General features: G+C 45.2%; 1 protein-coding gene across 6 annotated transcripts; it reads left to right on the top strand.

The window, feature by feature from the left end:
• The first annotated feature begins 12,630 nt into the window (after window positions 1–12,630).
• On the top strand, window positions 12,631–19,321 carry LOC136486536 (protein AGENET DOMAIN (AGD)-CONTAINING P1-like). 6 transcript variants are annotated; one of them, XM_066483450.1, is made up of 8 exons: window positions 12,631–13,625; window positions 15,788–16,049; window positions 16,137–16,174; window positions 16,271–16,331; window positions 16,413–16,522; window positions 17,636–17,683; window positions 17,826–18,088; window positions 18,188–19,321. In XM_066483450.1, the coding sequence occupies exons 1-7, from the start codon at window positions 13,482–13,484 to the stop codon at window positions 17,946–17,948; spliced, it is 786 nt and encodes a 261-aa protein (XP_066339547.1). In that variant the 5' UTR covers window positions 12,631–13,481; the 3' UTR covers window positions 17,949–18,088; window positions 18,188–19,321. The 6 variants fall into 6 exon arrangements, with proteins under 6 accessions (XP_066339547.1, XP_066339548.1, XP_066339550.1 ...); XM_066483453.1 differs by adding an exon at window positions 16,592–17,143 and having other exon boundaries at window positions 12,637–13,625; window positions 17,233–18,088; XM_066483451.1 differs by having other exon boundaries at window positions 17,826–19,321.
• The last annotated feature ends 251 nt before the right edge of the window (window positions 19,322–19,572 follow it).

Consider the following 19,572-nt stretch of genomic DNA (forward strand, 5'->3'; position numbering starts at 1 on the left):
TAAACTAATACATATGTTGTCGAAGAATATTGTCCCTCGTCGATTGTGAATGTTGGTCCCTTGTGGCTTGCATATCTGTTTTTTCTTGAGTTGTTTTTACGCGTAGAATCTTCTTAGCTGGCTGATGTGCCATGTATTGCTGACTTCTCTTCCGTCTTCAGTTATTAACTTGTATGTGCCTGGTCCGGTGACTTTTGTGACAATGAACGGTCCTTCCCATGGACTGAGTAGCTTATGTCGTCCATCAGTCATTTGTATCCTTCTTAGCACTAAGTCTCCGACTTGTAATGATCGAGGATGGGTACTCTTGTTGTAGTGTCGTCTTCAACCTTGTAGGTATCTGGCTGACTGGAGGGTAGCATTTACTCTGACTTCTTCTGAGTTGTCGAGTTCTAATCTTCTTGTGTGTTCTGCTTCTCCTTCATCGTATTGTTCTATCTTTGGTGATGTCCAGATCAAGTCGGCAGGTAGTACGGCCTCTGACCCATAAACCAGGAAGAAGGGTGAGTAGCCTGTTGCTCTGCTTATTTGAGTTCGTAGCCCCCATACTACTTTAGGTAATTCTTCAATCCATTTGGACCCATAGTCCACTAGTTCTTCGTATAACCTTGGTTTTAATCCAGCTAGTATGAGTCCATTAGCCCTTTCTACTTGTCCGTTGGCTTCTGGATGTGCAACAGATGCGTAGTCTATGCTGAAACCACAGTCTTGTGCCTAGCTTTTGAATTCTATAGCTGTGAAGGGAGAGCCTAGATCTGTGATGATTCGATTGGGCATGCCGAAGCGGTGCATGATGTCTTGGATGAACTCGACTGCTTTGGTTGCGCTGTATTTCGCGAGTGGTTTGTATTCAATCCACTTGGTGAACTTGTCGATCGCTACAAAGATGTACTCGAAGCCACCTTTTGCTTTCTTCAGAGGTCCTACTTGATCCAGCCCCCAGCAGGAAAAAGGCCAAGCGGGTGGGATGCAGATAAGATTGTGAGCTGGCACATGGGCTTGTCTTGCAAACATTTGGCAACCTTTGCATTTTCTGACAAGTTCTTCTGCGTCTTTCAAAGCGGTTGGCCAGTAGAATCCGGTGTGAAATGCTTTGCCAACCAGTGTCCTTGAAGCGGCATGATTTCCACAGCAACCTGAGTGTATTTCGTCTAGGATCTCTTTGCCTTCTTCAAATGAGACACATTTTAGGAGTACTCCTGATGATGCTGCTCTTCTGTAAAGTCTATCTCCTACTAGAACGTAGTTTTTGCTTCTGCGAACAACTTGGGTGGCTTCTATTTTATCTGCTGGCAATTTATTTTCTTTGATATAGTCGATGAAAACTTGGCTCCATGAAGTGTTGATTACCAAGATCTGAACGCCTTTAGCCTAAATTTCATGGGTTGTTTCACCGGGTTGTTTGATAGAGGGAACTGATAGCTCTTCTATGAATACGCCGGGTGGAACCTTCGCTCTGTCTGATCCGAGCTTGGTGAGGACATCTGCTGCAATGTTGGAATCGCGCAGGACGTGTAGAATTTCTAATCCTTGGAAATGTTTTTCAAGTTTCCGTATTTCAGCACAGTAAGCACCCATGTTTTCTCTGGTGCAATCCCAATCTTTGTTGACTTGGTTGATGACTACTGCAGAATTGCCGTATACGAGTAATCTTTTTATTCCGAGGGTAATTGCCACTCGTAACCCGTGGATGAGGGCTTCATATTCTGCTTCATTATTTGTAGCTTGCCATAATATCTGAAGGACGTACTTGAGTTGTTTTCCTTCTGGAGAAATGAGGAGGACGCCTGTGCCGTCTCCGCCTAGTTTGAGTGACCCATCAAAGTATATCTTCCAGTGATCAAGTATTGTATCTGATAAAGGCTGTTGAATCTCTGTCCACTCGGCCACAAAATCGGCAAGGGCTTGAGATTTGATTGCTTTCCGCGGGGTGAAATCGATGTTAAGAGCTCCGAGTTCAACTGCCCACTTTGATATATGTCCCGTCGCATCTCGGTTGTGTAAGATGTCTCCGAGCGGGAATTCTATCACCATGGTAATCTTGTGGCTTTCGAAATAGTGGCGGAGCTTGCGTGAGGTGATAAGTAGAGCGTAGAGTAGTTTTTGTACATGCGGGTACCGGATTTTTGATTCAGACAATACTTCACTGATGTAGTATACGGGTCGTTGTACTTTATACACGCGTCCTTCTTCTTCTCTTTCTATGACTATTGGCGTGCTGACCACAGCAGTAGTCGCCGCAATGTATAGCATCATATCTTCGTCTTTCCTTGGGGGTGTGAGAATTGGTGAGGATGTTAGGTATGCCTTAAGTTTCTTGAAAGCTTCATCGGCCTCTTTTGTCCACTCAAACTTTTCTGTCTTCTTTAGTAGTTTAAAGAAAGGTAACCCCTTTTCGCAGAGTTTTGATATAAACGGTTGAGGGCCGCCATGCATCCTGTTAGTTTCTGCACATCTTTGATACTTCTAGGTGGGCCCATCTCTATTATAGCTCGAATTTGCTTGGTGCTGGCTTCAATCCCGCGCTGACTAACCAAAAATCCGAGAAGTTGTCCTGAGGGAACTCCGAATACACATTTATTTGGGTTCAACTTCCATCTCCATCTCTTCAAGTTTTCAAAGGTTTGCTTTAAATCTTCAATCAGAGTGTCTGGGTTTTTTGTTTTCACCACTACATCATCTACGTATGCCTCCACATTTTCACCGATTTGATCCCCAAGGCAAGTTTGGATAGCTCTTTGGTATGTGGCACCAGCGTTCTTTAGTCCAAACGACATGGTCTTGTAACAGTAAGCACCGAACGGAGTAATGAAAGACGTCTTGCTCTGGTCTTGTTCTTTTAATGCGATCTGGTGATACCCTGAATAGCAATCGAGAAAGGATAATAGTGCAGACCCTGTTGTTGAGTCGACTATCTGGTCAATGCATGGTAGCCCGAACGGATCTTTTGGGCAATGTTTGTTGAGATCAGTGTAGTCGACGCACATGCGCCACTCGTCCGTGTTCTTCTTCTGCACAAGAACCGAGTTAGCTAGCCAGTCTGGATGAAGGATTTCTCTAATGAATCCGGCTGCCATCAGTTTTGTGATTTCCTTTTTAATCGCTGCCTTTTTGTCAGGTGAGAATCGTCGTAGTCATTGCTTTACAGGCTTGGAGCTTTCATTAACATCAATTCTGTGCTCAGCCAACTCTCTTGGGACACCTGGCATGTCGGCTGGCTTCCAAGCGAAGATATCTTTGTTGTCCCGAAGAAAGTTGGTGAGCACGAGTTCCTATTTTGCCGAGAGGTGAGCACTGATGGTTGCTGTCTTGGAGGTATCGCCGGTGTCCAAGTCGATTTGCTTGACGTCGGCTTCTTTTGGTGGTGTGATGATGCTATGCTTTTTAGCCGGTATTTCTAATTCTTCTTGGCTCATCTCCGTAGCAATTGTTGCTATTTCTTTTCTTCCATTGTCGGCTTGTGCTTTGGCTGCAATTTGGATTGCCTGAACGTCGCAGTCAAAAGCACGCTTCAAATCACTTCGAAGAGAAAGGATACCGTTGGGTCCTGGCATCTTAAGCAATAAGTACGGATAATGTGGTATTGCCATGAATTTTGCCAGTGCTGGGCGTCCGAGGATTGCATGATATGACGAATCGAAGTCTGCGACCTCAAATTTGATAAACTCTGTTCGGTAGTTCGAAGGAGTTCCAAAAGTAACGGGTAAAGTAACTTGCCCGAGTGGCATGGCTGCTTTGCTGGGTACTATTCCGTAAAAAGGTGTGCTTGTTGGTGTAATCATCCCGGCGAGTTGTAGTCCCATCTTTCTTAGTGTTTCTGAAAAGATGATGTTGAGTCCAGCTCCCCCGTCGATTAGTACTTTGGTGACAGTCATACCGGCAATAGTTGGGTCTAGAACTAGTGGGTAGTGGCCTGCGTTCCCTACGCTAGTCCATTGGTCTTCTCTTGAAAATTGGATTGGATATTGTGACCAATTGAGATATCTTGGTGTAGCCGGTTCTGCTGTCATGATAGTCCGTAGTGCTAGTTTTTCTTGATGTTTGCTTCTGCAATCTGGAGCCCCTGAGAAGATCACTGCTACCGTTCCCCTGGGTTTTGGAATCCTTTGTCCTCGTGGTTGTCTTCATCTTTTTTCTAATTGTCCTCTTTGGTGTTCTCCTTACTATCTTTTCTTGTGTATCGATCATTGAAAGTGTAGCAATTTCCGATGGTGTGTCTCCCATTAGGGTGCAATGGGCAACGTATGTTTTCAATGTCATCATATCTTCTGGGTTTGGAAAACTTCTTTGATTTGTCGGCCATTGCCACGGTATTGTCTGGTCTACATTTTCTCTCTTGATGTCTGCTATTTCGATGATTTTGCTTATCCGAGTTGTCCTGGTTGCTTCTATCCGGGAACCTCTCTCGTGTTTTTTCTTCTGCAGTAATCATCTTTTCTACTGTTCGTCTGAACTCTTCATTGTTTCTTGGATTTTCTTTGCAGAAGTCTTGAAATTGCCACCTAGCCATGATTCCGTGAGAGAAAGCTTCAATTACTTCTCGTTCGGTGATGTCATGCACTTGAGCCCGCAGTTCACCGAATCGTCGATAGTAATTTCTAAGACTTTCGCCTCCCTTTTGCTTGAGTCCTTTCAGTTCTGCATGAGTGATCGGGTGTGTGATGATACCCGTGAAATTTTCACAGAAAGCTCTTTGCAAGTCTTCCCAAGTTCTGATCGACCCTGGGTTCAATTTATCGAACCATTAGAGGGGCATCGTTTCCAGTGCCATGGGAAAGAACAGGGTCTTGATATCGTCGTCTCCTCCGGCTAGTTCAATTGATTGTGAATATATTCTGAGCCATTGCCTGGGTTCAGTTTTGCCATCGTATTTGGAGTGGTTAGATGGTTTGAACTTGTGAGGTAATCGTACCGATGCAAGCCTGTTCGCGAAACATGGGAATCTATCATGTGTTCCGGCTTCTTTGAATTCGGATTCTGCACCTCCTTCTGGCCAACTGTTGTTTTGATGGGAATAAGTCTGCGAGGCTGTCTGGGTAGGCACCCTACTCCTGGTCTTCCTTGGTTGTTCAAATTGGTGGCCTTGATTATGTTCCTTCCTACTTTCTCCGTTATGGCTTCCACCTGGCCCAAGTCTTTCGAAAGCAGACTTCCTTTGATTTTGGTCTTCTTGCCTGTGGGTTGTTGATCTGGCGGGTAGTCTTGATTGGGCTCTCTCTTCATGCGTTCTCGGGATCGCCGACCGGAACAAGTCTTGGAGCTGTTTATACTTCTCACCGGGATATGAAGTTGCCCTGAGTTCTTCTAATGCTTCTTGAATCTTATCGTAGGGCGTATTCGCCGTGCATCTTCCTTCGACTTCTCGTTGTGATTTTCTTCTGTCGTATTCAGCCAACTCTGACTCATATCTGGTCCAGGCTTCCCTGCGCTGCCTAGCACGGTGTTGGCGCCCTTGCTTCAACTTGTTTTTCCTTTCTCTGGCTTGTTTTTGACTCTCGGTTTCTCCATCGTAGCCCTGGGCAAAGGGTGATATGTTGGATTCTGATTCATCTGATGACCTGACATCGGGTGCTTCTGGTGGATTTAATGGTGACCGAGGATGTCGAACCATGAGTACTTCTCGCGCGTGAGCCGTTCTGTTATTGGTGTTAGTTTTCATACTGTCAGAGTTGCTGATGACTTCAATAGATGCTTCGGTGTCGCAGATCGAGTCTCCTTCTTGGTAAGGTAGAATAGATGTTGTTGTTGCCCCGACTAGTTGGGTTCCGCTATCTTCAGGAACGGGACCTGGCCAGTGGATGATACAGTCTTGCGATGTTATCGTAAGCACGAGACCCTCCTGTGCTCCTGCCAGTGGTATCCCAAGAATTGGATTGAAAGACCTTTCGATCTGTTCCTGATAGGTTTTTACCGTGTTGTCGAGCCCAAATGGAAAAGAACTCGACTTTTTGAAAGAACTCTGAGGGTAATCCGAGTTGTTTTGGGTTGTGCTCTGGGATCCTACCAAAAAAGAACTCGGTTTCTTGAAAGTACTCGAATAAGACTTCACCTTAGTACAAATAGACAGCATCATAGCACTTGACACATGTGATTGCATGGTGTGGTGGAAGAGGATGGATCGCGCGAGGGAGAGGTTGTGGGTTCGAATCCGGGTGTAGGCATTTATTCAAAACAAGTGAAAAATAAATCATGTGAGCTGTGGACGGTCGGCCGATCCTCAGCCCTTCGAGCTATATTAAAAATAGTTTTTCTTATTTTTTTAGACTCTAAATGATTTTAAAAAATTTGAAAATTTTTCAGAGGCGGTTGACTTAAGAAAACTGCCTCTAAAAATCGAATTTTAGAGGCGGTTTTAAAACCGCCTATGAAAATCAATTATTTTACGATCATTGGCATAGTAGCGGTTTTAAAACCGTCTCTGAATATCACTTTTGACCATCTCTAAAAATCTTTTATGTAGTAGTGATACTTGCGCGAGGTCCTCAAACTCCAAACGAAGTGCCTACTTTCTCTTCCTTGTCGTGGTCCCATCTTTCTCTTTCTTCTTCTTTCCAAACTCAACCTCAATGCCCTTCACCATGTCAAACACCTTTTGCCCGTACCTAGTGTTTTCTAGCTTGTCAATTTGCGGCTCGTCCTTGTTGTCGAAGTACTTTTTTCATCGTAGTTGTTCGGTACCTATGCTATCTGACGAGGAATCGCCTATGCCTCATGTATACCATCTTCTTGGATGCATTAAGGTAAGTATAGCAAGTACCGTCAATGCAAACTACGCAGCTAGTCTTCCCTTTGATCTGCCCCGATAGTGAAAAAGACCATGGTAAGTGGTGACGGTGACAGACATGATGGCTTTTAGAGTGAACTCCTTTAGGGACGCATCCATCATATTGACCCCTTCTTCCCATACTTTCTTCATGTCCTCCATGAATGGCTCTAGGAACACATCTATATCATTATCGGGCTACTTCGGTCTAGAAATAAGCATGGTCAGCAAAAGATACATGTGCTTCTAACATAACCAGGGAGGTTTGTTGTAGATGGTGAGGATGACTGGCAAAGTGCTGTGCGAGCTGCTGAGGTCACCTAATGGATTCATCTAGTCGGTACTCAGCACGAACTTGATGTTCCTCGCCTCGTTGCTGAACTCTGGGAACTTAGCGTTGAAATGCTTCCACTGCTGGCCATCAGCTGGGAGTCGTAGCTTGCCATTGTCCTTTGTGCGATCATCAGATGCATGCTAGGACATTAGCTTGGCATCCTCGGGGTTCTCAAATATAGCACGTAGGCGATCAATCACGGGCTGGTACCACATTGATAGGGCAGGACTTTTCCTCTATGTGCAACCCTCTTCTTCCTCGTTGTCACACCCAATTTTAAGAACAAAAGAGGATGTATAAAAGTCTTATGTGCACCCCAGGAACGGTTGCACACATAAGTGGACAAATTGTGAATTGTACCAACACAATGTTTATTACATAGCGAATAAGTATTCAACACATAGTCTCAAACATAGATATAATAGCTACTAAGCTAACTCTCTTGCGGAAGCTCCAACAGGGACGTCAACTGGTGAACACCAAGCCTAATACTCATCACGATAATCTTTAATCCAATCTCGATTTGTTACCCATCCGGGATTTTTCCAACATAAAAGATAAAGCAGGGCATAAGTACATGTCGTACTTAACAAGATAACTAAGGGTTCATGAGGCTCAAATAGCTGACACTGGTTTACTGCGGTTAGCATTTAAGTCATCATCAAGTTTAGCATTTATTAACATCAAGGTAGCAATAATCCCATAACACATGATCAATGAACATGAATAATCAATGTCTTAAACAAACATAAATGATCATCTTAACAAGTAAAAGTCATTATCCCTTAATGTAAGTGTTCCAAGGTCGCTCGTATCCGTGAGCACGGCTAGTATACCAGTTTGTTAACTCTGCGCAGAGGTGTACACTTTCACTGTGAGTCATGTTTCCCAAATGAGTGGGTGGATCAATCCCAAAACACCGAGAACCATATAAAGCCACCCAAGAGCTCATCTAACCGGCCAGGGCCGCAGGGTCATCAGATATAGGAACCCCCCTTCCAAAAAAAAGTAAAAGGCCACTTCCAAAGCTAGGCTCAACAGGACAGAGGCTGTCCTATACCCAACTCGTAGACCTCTAACCAGCTAGAAAAGGGTTTCTCAAATAACTAGAGCCAGAGCCATATAGCCCTCACAGCTGTACGTTAATCCCGGATAATCAGTTACAAGACAAGCCCTTCTGTTGCTAAAAAGTCATCTTGTTTATGTTTAGAGCATATTCATTAATCAAGTTTCAAGATCATGATTATTGCGCTAGCAAAGTTACTACCCAAATGCAAACCTCCCAAGGTGACAAGGTATAAAGTATTCAATTGCTAAGGCATCCTATCAAGGGTAACAAGGAAGACACATGCATATGTATTTTAGTGAGCATCATGAATAGGACAATAAGGATGGTCCTTAGCTATACTTGCCTTGATCAGAGTTCTCCTGAAAGTCTTGCTGGTCTTGCTGGTCGTAGAAGTTCTCTTGATCACCAACGTAAACCTCACCGTCTGAACTCGATCAACATCACCAAGCAGCAACATACAATCATCCGAGCAATCATACACGAGGCAAACAAATAAATTTAATTAGAACAGTACACCAACAGAGACAAACAGTTTTGAAAAGTTCATAAAACTATTCTATACGTCGCTACGATCACACAGACGCGAAGATCACGAAAAACGGAGTTACAACGAGAAAGTTAGGATTAAAACAAGTTTCCCTATGAAAGAAATAGATTAAATCTAAACTTGCAATTTAAAGTTCAAAAACATGGTGACAAACTATATGAACAGATAGATCTCGAAAAGACAAATCTAACGCAAGTTGAACGGTCCAATTTGGAGTTAAAACGAATAAGTTATGAGCAATTAAAGGTAGTGGCAAAACTGTAATTAGATGGAACTTGATTTTGAATCTGTTAAACGAAAAATACATTTTCCAAAAGAGAAAGCGTATTCAATGGAATCCGCTTTGGACTACGGGTTCAACATCTAAAGAACCTAGGGGCTCTTTAGCCAAAAGGCCAACCGAAGGGGTACGGTGCGTTTCGGACCGTTGGATCCAATCCGAACGGACCAGATTAGATCGGGAGGGAGGGGCGGCGCTGCCGACTAGAAAAGAAGGCCAGCGCGGCGGCGCGACATGGCCGGCGGTGAGGTTCTCGCCGGCGCTGCCGGTTCGGGCGATTCTGGCCACCATTTGGCACGGGACTGGGTCCATTCGAACGAGGAGCTCGACGCGGACTCACCTAGCTAGGTGATGGAGGTGGATGGCAGTCACCGATGGCGTGCGGCTCAACGCGGCGGCGACGGAGCTCCTGTGCACGGGGAAGACACGAAATAAGCGAAATTGTACCGAAGAAAAACTCGGGAAGACTCACGGAATCAAGGCGAACTCGTTCGCGTGCTTACGGGGACGAGAAGGATGACGGTTACGGCGAATTGCGAGCTTGGGCGGCGGCCTAGGGTTTTGGCTCGCGAGGAGAGCTCGGGCGAGGGCGGCGCATGCGCTAGGGCTCGGGAAAACAGATCATGGGCGCGGTGACTCAGCCTTTATAGGGGCAAGACGTGGCGCGGACGCCCAGGCACGTGGATAGACGCTCGGTCGGTGTCCGGTTCGACACCGAGCCAGAGGAGGAAGATGGGGTGCGGGCCCCAGCTGTCGGCAGCACAAAGAGGAAGGAGGTGGGCTGCTGCCGCTGGCGCTCGCGGGCTGGGCTGGCCTGCAGCCCAAGAAGGAGGAGGAACAGGCCTGCTCAGCATGATGAGCTGGGCTCAGCTACCTGCTGGGCCAAAAGCCAAGAGAGTGAGAGAGGTGAGGTTTTATCCTTTTCTTTTTATTTTCCAGAATTTGAATCAACCTTTTCAAAAGGAATTTGAAACTCTTTTCAAAAGCTACAAAAACCAGTCAAACATAATAAAATATGCATCAGCATCTATGCAGCAACCTGTTCCTAAGCTTAGGATAAATTTTAGTTTCACAAAGTTATTTATTTTACTTTATTGACATGCTAACAAAATTGCACTAAAAATCAATTTCAGCTATTTTAAAATGATGCAAAATTTTGGGTGTTATACTCGTCCTCATGAGACGGGATCTGCTTTGCACTACTCTTCTTGGCCGTCTTCTTCTCGGCCCACTCGAGGCTCCCTCGTCATTCGCATCCATGCGACAACCGACATTTCTCTTGTATCGACTCACGGCGCAGTGCGAATAGCTCCCTAAGTTCTCATACGGGCCCCAATATAGGATACAGTGGTTAGGGTAGGCGTGGAACTTTTTAAGCTTCCTCGCCACTGGCCGAATTAGCTTCTATGCCTGATAGGTATTGGCGGGCACCTTGTTATCTTTTGGGTATGTGGAAGCAAGGATACGTAATAGGTCGTTGAAGCTAGTGTCATACCAGCCATGGTGAGCCTTCAGCTTCAGCATCTGGAGGTTAAAAAGCAGCACTATCCACTGCTTCGAACAATCCTTATAGAGGGGATCAATTGACGTCTGCTTCATCTCTCTCAAATTCTCTAGCTACCTCGGGCTCCCAAATAGAACGTCGTCATGGTGAAGGCGGTTAGATATTTCCTCAAAAAGCTCCACATCCTTGGGCACCCTCACAGCAACCTGCTCACCATCCCCATCGCTGCCCCCTGCCATCGTCACTGGCCATGTCTTGGAGTAAATCATCCATCATGATGTAATCACGATCAGCATTACTGCCAGCAGCAGTGCCATGCCCGTCGGCTGCTGCTGCTGATGATGATGAGGGTTGTTGTCCTCCGTCATATTCTATAGTCACCACTGCCGTCAACGTCGACGAGTTTCCTCTAGTTACACCAGCACTCCCATCTGCTTCATCGTAAAATTTCCAGACGGTGTAATCCTTGAAGAAAGCAAACCGGACCAAGTGAGATTGCACCATGTCATCTTCCTTGGCAAGCTTGTTCTGGCTATGATTACACGGACAAATGATGCACGACCGCTTCATACTCAGACGATGCTTTTTCGCAGCGGGAACAAACTTTTTCACCTGAACCAGGTAAGCCGGATCCAGCCGCGATGTCCGGTACATCCATTCCCTGTCCATGCCCGTGAACCTTGCACACACAGTGAAAAAGGCATATAAGCATAGCAGTATTGAAAAAATGTAGCCAGGTAGCCCTAGATCTGTTTTTCTCTCTCCTCTATGTAGATCTAGAAAAAAGCATCCAAATGTTGAAAAAAGAGAGAAGAATGAGGATTGAAGAGCGTGTAGCAACCTCTTGCGGTGCCCTCCTTCAACAAATCCAAGGACAAAACTTCTCCCCCTAAGAAAGGCTCAATTTTTAGGGTTTTGAAGCTCAAAACCCGTAAAAATGGAGAAAACGTGAGAAAGAATGGTGGGGGGTGGCGGCTGGGCGCATTTATAGCCCTAGGATTAACCGAGGCGGGCAACTTACCGAGGCGGTTGCCTTGTACCAACCGCCTTCGTTAATGGATTAACCGAGGTGGGCAACCTTAAGCACCTGCATCGGTTAATATCGATTAACTGAGGTGGTTGCTTTCAGACGACCGTCTCATTTAATGTACTAACCGGGGCGGTTGTGTTAGGATAACCGCCTTGGTTAATTGATATTAACCGAGGCGGGCGGTTTAGGTTGCCCTCCTCCATTAAGGATTAACCGAGGCGGTTGCTGGTCCGACTGCTTGGCCACCGAATAATGGAGGCGGGCAACCAGCCTGTTGGTCTCCGAGCCCCAAAGCCAAACGTTGTGTGAAAGATTTTGTGTTGTAGTGATGGTCGTCGTCCTTCGAGCTGCTCGCAACCTCCACCGCCGTAGGGGTTTGGAGCAGCATAGATCCGCTTGTAGAGCTCGATGGTAGTAGTGAGAGCACCGCCAAGCGTGCCAGCCTCTCCTCCGACGATGTCTCCACCCTCCGATGATCTAGGCCCACCTCCCCAGACCCCGCATGCCGAGGTATAGAGGGTCCTGCTCATCATCGTCGTTCTCACGAGCGATAGCAGGTAGGCGGCATTGGGACGCCATGGCCCGGAGGTAGAGCTTGCAGGCGGTTACCATGGCAGAAATGTCGCTTCAGATTTGGGGGAGAAGAAGAGAAGGGGCACCATGGTCAGGGACGCAGGGTGTGGAGAGAAGGGGCAGGATGGCCGGTGACAGAGGGCTTGGAGAGAAGAGGCACCATGTCTAGGGTGGAAAGGATGGAGAAATGGGGCGCTAGGGCCATGGCCAATGGCTGGAATGCGGCGTTCGACGGGGAGTAACTGAAAGAAAAAAAATAAACAAAGAAAATAAAAAATTTATAATCTGACGGTAGGTCCAATTAATTGGGGAGATTATCGGTAATGTGCCGCAACATCTCTCGTAGTAATAAAAAAAGTAGAATTAGTTATCCCCAATATCACCACTATAAAAACATTGCTACAGGAGTCCAAAGAATAAAGGAACTGCCTGTGAAGAATATAGGTCCTTTGGATTGCGGGATTTTTTCTCATGTCCTGTGTTTTTTCTTTGAAAGTAAATTGATTCTCGTGAAATTCCTAAACTGCTACCGGAGTCCAAAGTCAGAACTCGAAACTACCGGAAGACCGATTCCTCTAGAAATCCTTCGAAAGTCCTAGATCCAAACACAGCCTAAAACATTGCTCTCTTGTCCCTTTTCCGTTGCGCGGAACGGAGGCTGCCTAGCATAGCCGCCGTAGTCGGTAGTCACGGCGCGGATGCGCGCGCTCACGCCCAAATCACCTGCGAAAACCCTAAACCCATGGCGACCGGCCGCTCCCTGGCCGCCGCCGCCGAGGTCGACAGAACTGGAGCACTCAGCGGGAGGCTCGGCCTCAGCCACCGTACTCCCTGTGCTCTCCGGATCCATCCCCTACCGGGGAGATGGGCCTCCTGCCCCCCGGCGCCGAGGTCGAGGTCCGCCTCGACGGCAAGGGTTACTACGGCATCTGGTTCAAGGCCACCGTAGTGGGCTTCGCTGCCGCCCGCGGCCGCCACGCCCCGGCGCGGTACAGCATCACCTTCGACGGCGACGGCGACATCAGGCGATTCGCCCCCACCCACGTCCGGCCGCGGCCCCCGGCTCCGGAATCCCCGCCGTGCATCCTCGTCCACGACGTGATCGAGGTCTTCCACGAACGCGGCTGGTGGTCCGGCCTCGTCCTCTCCGCCGACACCAGGTCCGTCACCGTCGCCTTCCCAATCACCCGCGAGGTCATCACGTACGTGCCCCGCCTCGTCCGGCCCCGACGCGACTACGTCGACGGCGACTGGGTCCCGTCGCGGGCGGTTGTCGCCGTCCGCCCCAAGCGCGAAATCAGGAGGTACATGGTCGGGGAGTTGGTGGAGGTTGTGAGGGAACGGGAGATGTGGTTCCCTGCGAAGGTGGCCAAGGTAATCGATGAGTTCAGCTACATCGTTGAGTACTCCGATCAGAACGGGGAGGAGGGTGGCCGCTCGGAGTACCTGCATTGGCAGTTTATCAGGCCGGCCGTGCAGCACTTGCCACCGGAGAACGAGTTCCACCGGAGAACTGAGCGCCAAGGTAATACAACAACCCCCATTTTTTAACTCTTATTGCTTTATTTTAGTTAGCAAGCCCAGAAAGTTTGTCACAAAACTAATACAGTGGGTATGCTGCTGTCCACTAATCAATTCTGATGGCTCAACTTGTGTTTGTGGACTTGGTGGTAGACTAGCGGAAGCCCGCACCCCGCATACATATAGCCCACAAAACTCACACCTCAATATGCTTACTTGTCTTAGTTATACTGTACTTAGTAGTTAGTACTTGCCTGCCTAATTCCGTAATGCAGGCGACTGATAGTGTCCACTATTGCTACTAAAAAGATATCTAGGAAAGACATATGCATGATCAAATATAGATTACATCATCTGAGATAAACAAGAACTCTTAGCTTGTTTTAGTGAGTTAAATCAATACCTCACAGTGCTTTTGAATATTGATGGAATCCTCAACAACACTAAAATAGTCTTCATAAAAGCTAGGGTAATAAGTCTTTGACAGCAACAACACAATGAAGTAGTAAATAAAAAACCCGAAGCCTCTTCTTTCTTCAGTGCAAAGTTCAAAAATAGAAACTCTGATAATCAGAACTGCAGGCCTGTTATACGAAGCCCCAGCCCAGCTCTGTTGCCCTCTCCTGGAATTTCATTAGGCTCTCCTGCAATTTCAAAACTGAGACGTCACCATTCAACTATTCAAGCAACAACAACTGAGAGAGAATAACTCTGCAACTGTAAAAAGTAATAAGGCCTTTCCTTTTTACTTGCAGTGCACTGTGCACGTATGTAACAAAATAAAAAACAACTCTTTGGTAATTTCCATGTCACTATATCAATGTTAAGCTATATCCCTTTTTTTTAATAGAAGACAGTAAGATGAACCCAGTCTTCTGGCGCTATATGCTTTTCTGGAAAGTAGACAATAAGATGTTAAGCCATATGCCTTTTGAATACTTTTGCCACTATCATGCAGGCAACCAAGTGGTTGCAGGATGGATTTGTCACAGATGTACAGTTTATACACAATAATAGTAACTTCTTATTCAACACAACTTGCGGCCATTTTATGTAGAAAAAACAATAATAATTTCACAGAACATGATATTTCAAACCATATGAGTCTTAACACTACACAGTAGTACAGAACATGACATTTCAAGAAGAAAAATAGTACCAAAAGCACATAGCTCACCATAAACAGGAATGCACAAATGTAAATCCCTCCACGGACAAGCTATGATTGTTGTTATTTGTTTTGCTTATGACAATTATTGTTCCTTTGTCATTGCAACGACTTGAAAAACAGTGTATCGTTAAATTCTATTTACAGTGTATTGTTAAAAAGTATACTAGTGAAATTGTTCCAAGGTAACATGGGACAATAATCCTGCTGTCTCCCTGTTCAGATGCTCTTTCTGTTGCATAGAAAACTAGTGAGTAGTACTGATTACAAAATTAGTCAAATAAAAAAGAAATGAAGTTAGCCTGTACAGTCATCACATTCTGTGGCCTTTCGGAGTCCACCGAAATATCTAGGTAGCACCAGCAAAGACAGGACACAACAGAAATTGAGGAAGAATTGCAGATGTGTTGTCTTGTCATTTAATTCAGAAACATGTGTCAAGAATTTAGAAACGTCAAATATCTAGAGATCTGTAAGATCTAGCAACAAATTAGACCACTGCTGAATTAGGCACATGAAGATTTTCATCTCTGTGAGATGTTTTGCCTCATCTCACAATTAAACATCTAGATTTTTACCTTCTAGCTCTGTGCAATAAGGCACCCATCTAGCTTGTGTTCACACTTCACAGAGACTGCATTTTCATATAGCGACAATTTCTGTGAAGTAAACTTGTCAAGCACTGGAATATGATCTAACAATTATTTTAGTTTGCTCCTTGACTCCATTCCCTGGAGTGAGGGATTTGAGCAGGGGCCATGCCACCCCACAAGACAGTAGAATTTGCACTGTAAAATCCAAACGAAATATTAAAATTATACTAGACACAGGCCAATTAATGAAACATGTGCCTAGACATGTTATGGGGAAAAAACTTTGTGTAATTTAGCACTCCATCAGATTCTATTGTGTGGTAGCATTGTCTTAAGTATTGAGATTACATGACACTTTTTCGACATTTGCCTTATGCAATCTGATGTGCCATATAACTTGCACAGACACAGGCCAATTTCAGGCAGGCACTTGCATCTGGAAAACGTCTGAAGTCACATGTTCTGGTGCCATTCAATGGTGATGAACATGATCATGATGCCGAGTATTCTTGTGCAAAAAGATCAATGAGAGAACCACAGCAAAAACTGGCAGTATTAACTCAAGGTTCTGAAAATGCTTCAGTTTCTAAGATGGGCACTCCCTTATCTGCTTTGGAAAATTCTCTAACAAGCATCTGCCCTCCAAATTCTTGTTCACCACTCTACGGTAAGGGTGACCTTCATGTGCTTTTTCACTATATAATAATGAGTGGTTGTTCAGTGATGATGACATAGTTTATCTATGCTTCCCTAGGACACTCAACAAACCCAAAAATTGTTGCGTCTGACAATGTGAGTCTGCTGCATTATGTCTCTTTTGGAAAGTTAACATTTGCATCCAAGGCGTTTACGATGGCTTTCCATGAGTCCATGTCAATATTTTTGTAGGTGCAAAATCAGTTGGAGAGAAAAAGACCCCTCCTCCGTAAGGTTTACACCTCAAAGAAAAGTAAGTTGTTGCACTAGTACTGATTAGAGTCACCAGTAAAGATGGTTTGTCAAAATCCGATGATTGTGATACGACCTGTAGGGCTTAGTAAGAAAAAGGAAGGCTTCGAAGACCCATTAGAGTCGCCTAGTACGGGCCAAAAGATAAGGGTAAATGAAATAGATGGGCCACAGAGAGAACCTTCATTAGTAGTAAGAACATTCTTTGTGATTACTTCTGTTATATATTAGATTCTTACTCTAATATATAGTTTCATACAGTTGGAGAGATCAATGTTTTCAAGACGTCCGATTAATCGCGACTAATCGTCCTGGACGGTTGGAGCTACTCGACCAGGGCCTCCGACTCGGCCAGACCGTCCAGGAAATTGGACGTCCGATTAGTCGTCGTCCAGTCGCAATTAATCGTCCGTCCAGGCTGTGTGGGCGTCCAGCCATAGAGTGGGCTACATCTCAGAGTTGGGCCTATCTAGTTGTCTTATATTTTGGCCCAAGCCCATTAGGGTTTCTCTTCTTTCCTACCCCTCACTCCCTCAGCCTCTCACTCACTCAGAAGTCAGCAGAACACACTTACTCCTCTCACCTCTCCCGTCCAGCAGCAGCAGCCGCCTCCATTGCTGCAGTTTCGTAGCTCCCTCTCCTCTCCTCCCTTCCAGTTCCCAGCTGCTCCCTCTCCTCCCTCCCTTCTAGCTGCCCTCCCTCTTCCTTGCGTCTGCTGCTGCAGGCGCGCAGGCCTGCAGATCAAGCGGGTGCACAGGTCCAACTGTGCAAGGTAGGAGGACTGCACGACGAAGATGAGTTCCTCCTCCTCAGGTCAGTCATCAGTCATCACCTCCTCGTTCAAGCTTGATGCTCTACCTGTGCTTGAAGCTTATGCTCTCTTTCTCTGTGTACTTGTGTAGATCTGGATCGACAGCGGCAGCGTGCAGTGGAGGTGTACATGCCTGAAGCCGTTCAAGGAGAAGTTGGTTCTGCTCCAGCCTCCTCAGTTGCCTCAGGCTCATCTGATCCTGTGGTACCAATGGAGGAGGATGAAGACACCCGTGGAGATGGAGGAGGCTTTCGTGTAGATGCTGATTTACTTGAGTAGTTCTTATCATTGGCCATTTTGCCTATTTATGTACTGGACTTGATGTATGCACTATGCAGTATGCACTATGGCAGTGGCAGTGTGCCACTATGCACTATGCAGTTCTGGACTCGTTTAAATTATGTGCTTTACTGTGTTAATTTGCTTTGTTGATCACTTCATTGCGTTTCACCTAATTGCCTTTGTTAATGTGCTTTATTTTTCTATAATTTCAGTTTGGCAGCAGCAGCCAACAAGACAAGAAAGGGCTCTGCAGCAGCCAGGTAAGTGGTCAGCTGACCTATCTATCTAGAGCAGTAGAGCCTAGAACATGTAGAACATATGGTATATATTTTATACTGTATATATAACTATAATATATATATATATATATATATATATATATATATATATGGTATATATCAGTCCCCATATGTAGGGGACGACCAGGGGACTCGTCCAGGGTCGATTAATCGTCCTGGACGACGACTAATCGTCCTGGACGTCCTGGACGGTCCTCAAGCGTCCAGGCTCGACCAGCCGTCCTGAAAACATTGGGAGAGATCAGAATCTACTCAGCAGCAGCTTGATAGTACTTTGGAGGATACAGTGAACACAAATGAAGTAAAATATGAGGAACCAGTAGCTGTGGTACCTTTGAGATTTGAGCTTCGAATCGGCTTCTGATGGTATGATCTATATCTGTTCTTATCCATGGCGAAATTGTTCATATGATAATGTTTTCTGTACATCAAATAAGTAGGTTTCTGATGATTGGATTTCTGCAGATATTGACATATATGGTAGCAAGTTTGATGAAGGACTGACTGCTCAAGACAATAGAATTACTGATGTGCTCACACACAACTTTCATACCCAGGCTCTATTTGTGAAAAACTCATGTTTATGGTCTGCATTGGAAGAGATGGATGTCTTTAAAGAGTTTCCTCAACAACCACATTTTCTTCCACTTAGCAGCAAAAATATCCTCACGCGCTACGAGGAGGAATATCTTTTGGTCTGATGGTGGCATTTGATCTCTTCGTAGGAAGCATATGGAAATCAAACATAACAGACAATGAGGGATCATTTGAAGAGAAAAAAAGTACACTTGCTGCACTAAAGATTAATGGGTTTGATGTTCAATGTTTTGAACGCTTGCTGGATGAATTGATTAAGGTGAAATTTGAATACAGCAAACATCTTGAAGAGAAATCTGCAGTTCAAACACAGAAGCAGCAAACAATGAATTCTTTGTCTCGAAATGATTCATTACTTTCTGAAATTGATAATGATATAGCTGAGCTTGAGAAGAAACTTGGCCTCCTTCGCCAGAAAGGACAACTTATTGAAAAGGAGAAAGAACAGGACGAGGAAAATCTTTCAAGACTGAATGTGGTGGAAAGCAACATAGAGCAAGCACTTGATGTCCATGCACTGCAGTTCAATGGCATCTTGGCTGAGGTGAAACAGAAACGCCTAACTTGAAATGCAGTAAAAACATGATCATGCTAGACCTTGAAATGCAGTAAAAACATGATCATGCTAGACCGTAGGTCATTATTGCTTGGCATCAATGTGATTTTGGATCAACTTCCAAGGGCCATTTGCTACTTTATGAACATCTGCAAGATGTAATATATTTGCTAGTTGGACCTTATATTTGGCCCTTTGCTGTGCTCCGTTTGTGTGGAAGTGGAACCTTCATACCTTCTAGGATTTTGTCAGTTGACTTGAACTCTTGCACTGAGTGGTATCTGGGGTTGTTGCAGCAGTACTTGTGTGTGGGTCTCGTTTGCTGCTTTTAATTTGATCAAAACAAGACATGCTGCTTGCTACTAAGCTGTTGCTTATTTAGTTATTTATTGTAACATCCCTGACTTTTGTACCATAATTGTACTGTCAATCCCACTTGCTCAGAAGTGTGTATGTCAGAAGTGTGCATTACATCTTCCACTTGCTCATTTTTTGTATATTTTCTTATGAAGATGAATTACTAGCTATTACAATAACCACCTTTATGGCCAGTAGTCATCACAATTTTACTTTGAACTCTAACTAAGGAGTACAAAGAACCAGCACTCATTCAGCCTGTTTGCTTGTTGGTTTTAGCCAGCCTAAACCAGCCAGCAAACCAGCCCAGAAATCAACCAGCGAACAGATTGTATCTTTC

Source organism: Miscanthus floridulus, chromosome 10 (genome assembly GCF_019320115.1).
Source record: "Miscanthus floridulus cultivar M001 chromosome 10, ASM1932011v1, whole genome shotgun sequence".
In the NCBI taxonomy this organism is placed as follows: domain Eukaryota; kingdom Viridiplantae; phylum Streptophyta; class Magnoliopsida; order Poales; family Poaceae; genus Miscanthus; species Miscanthus floridulus.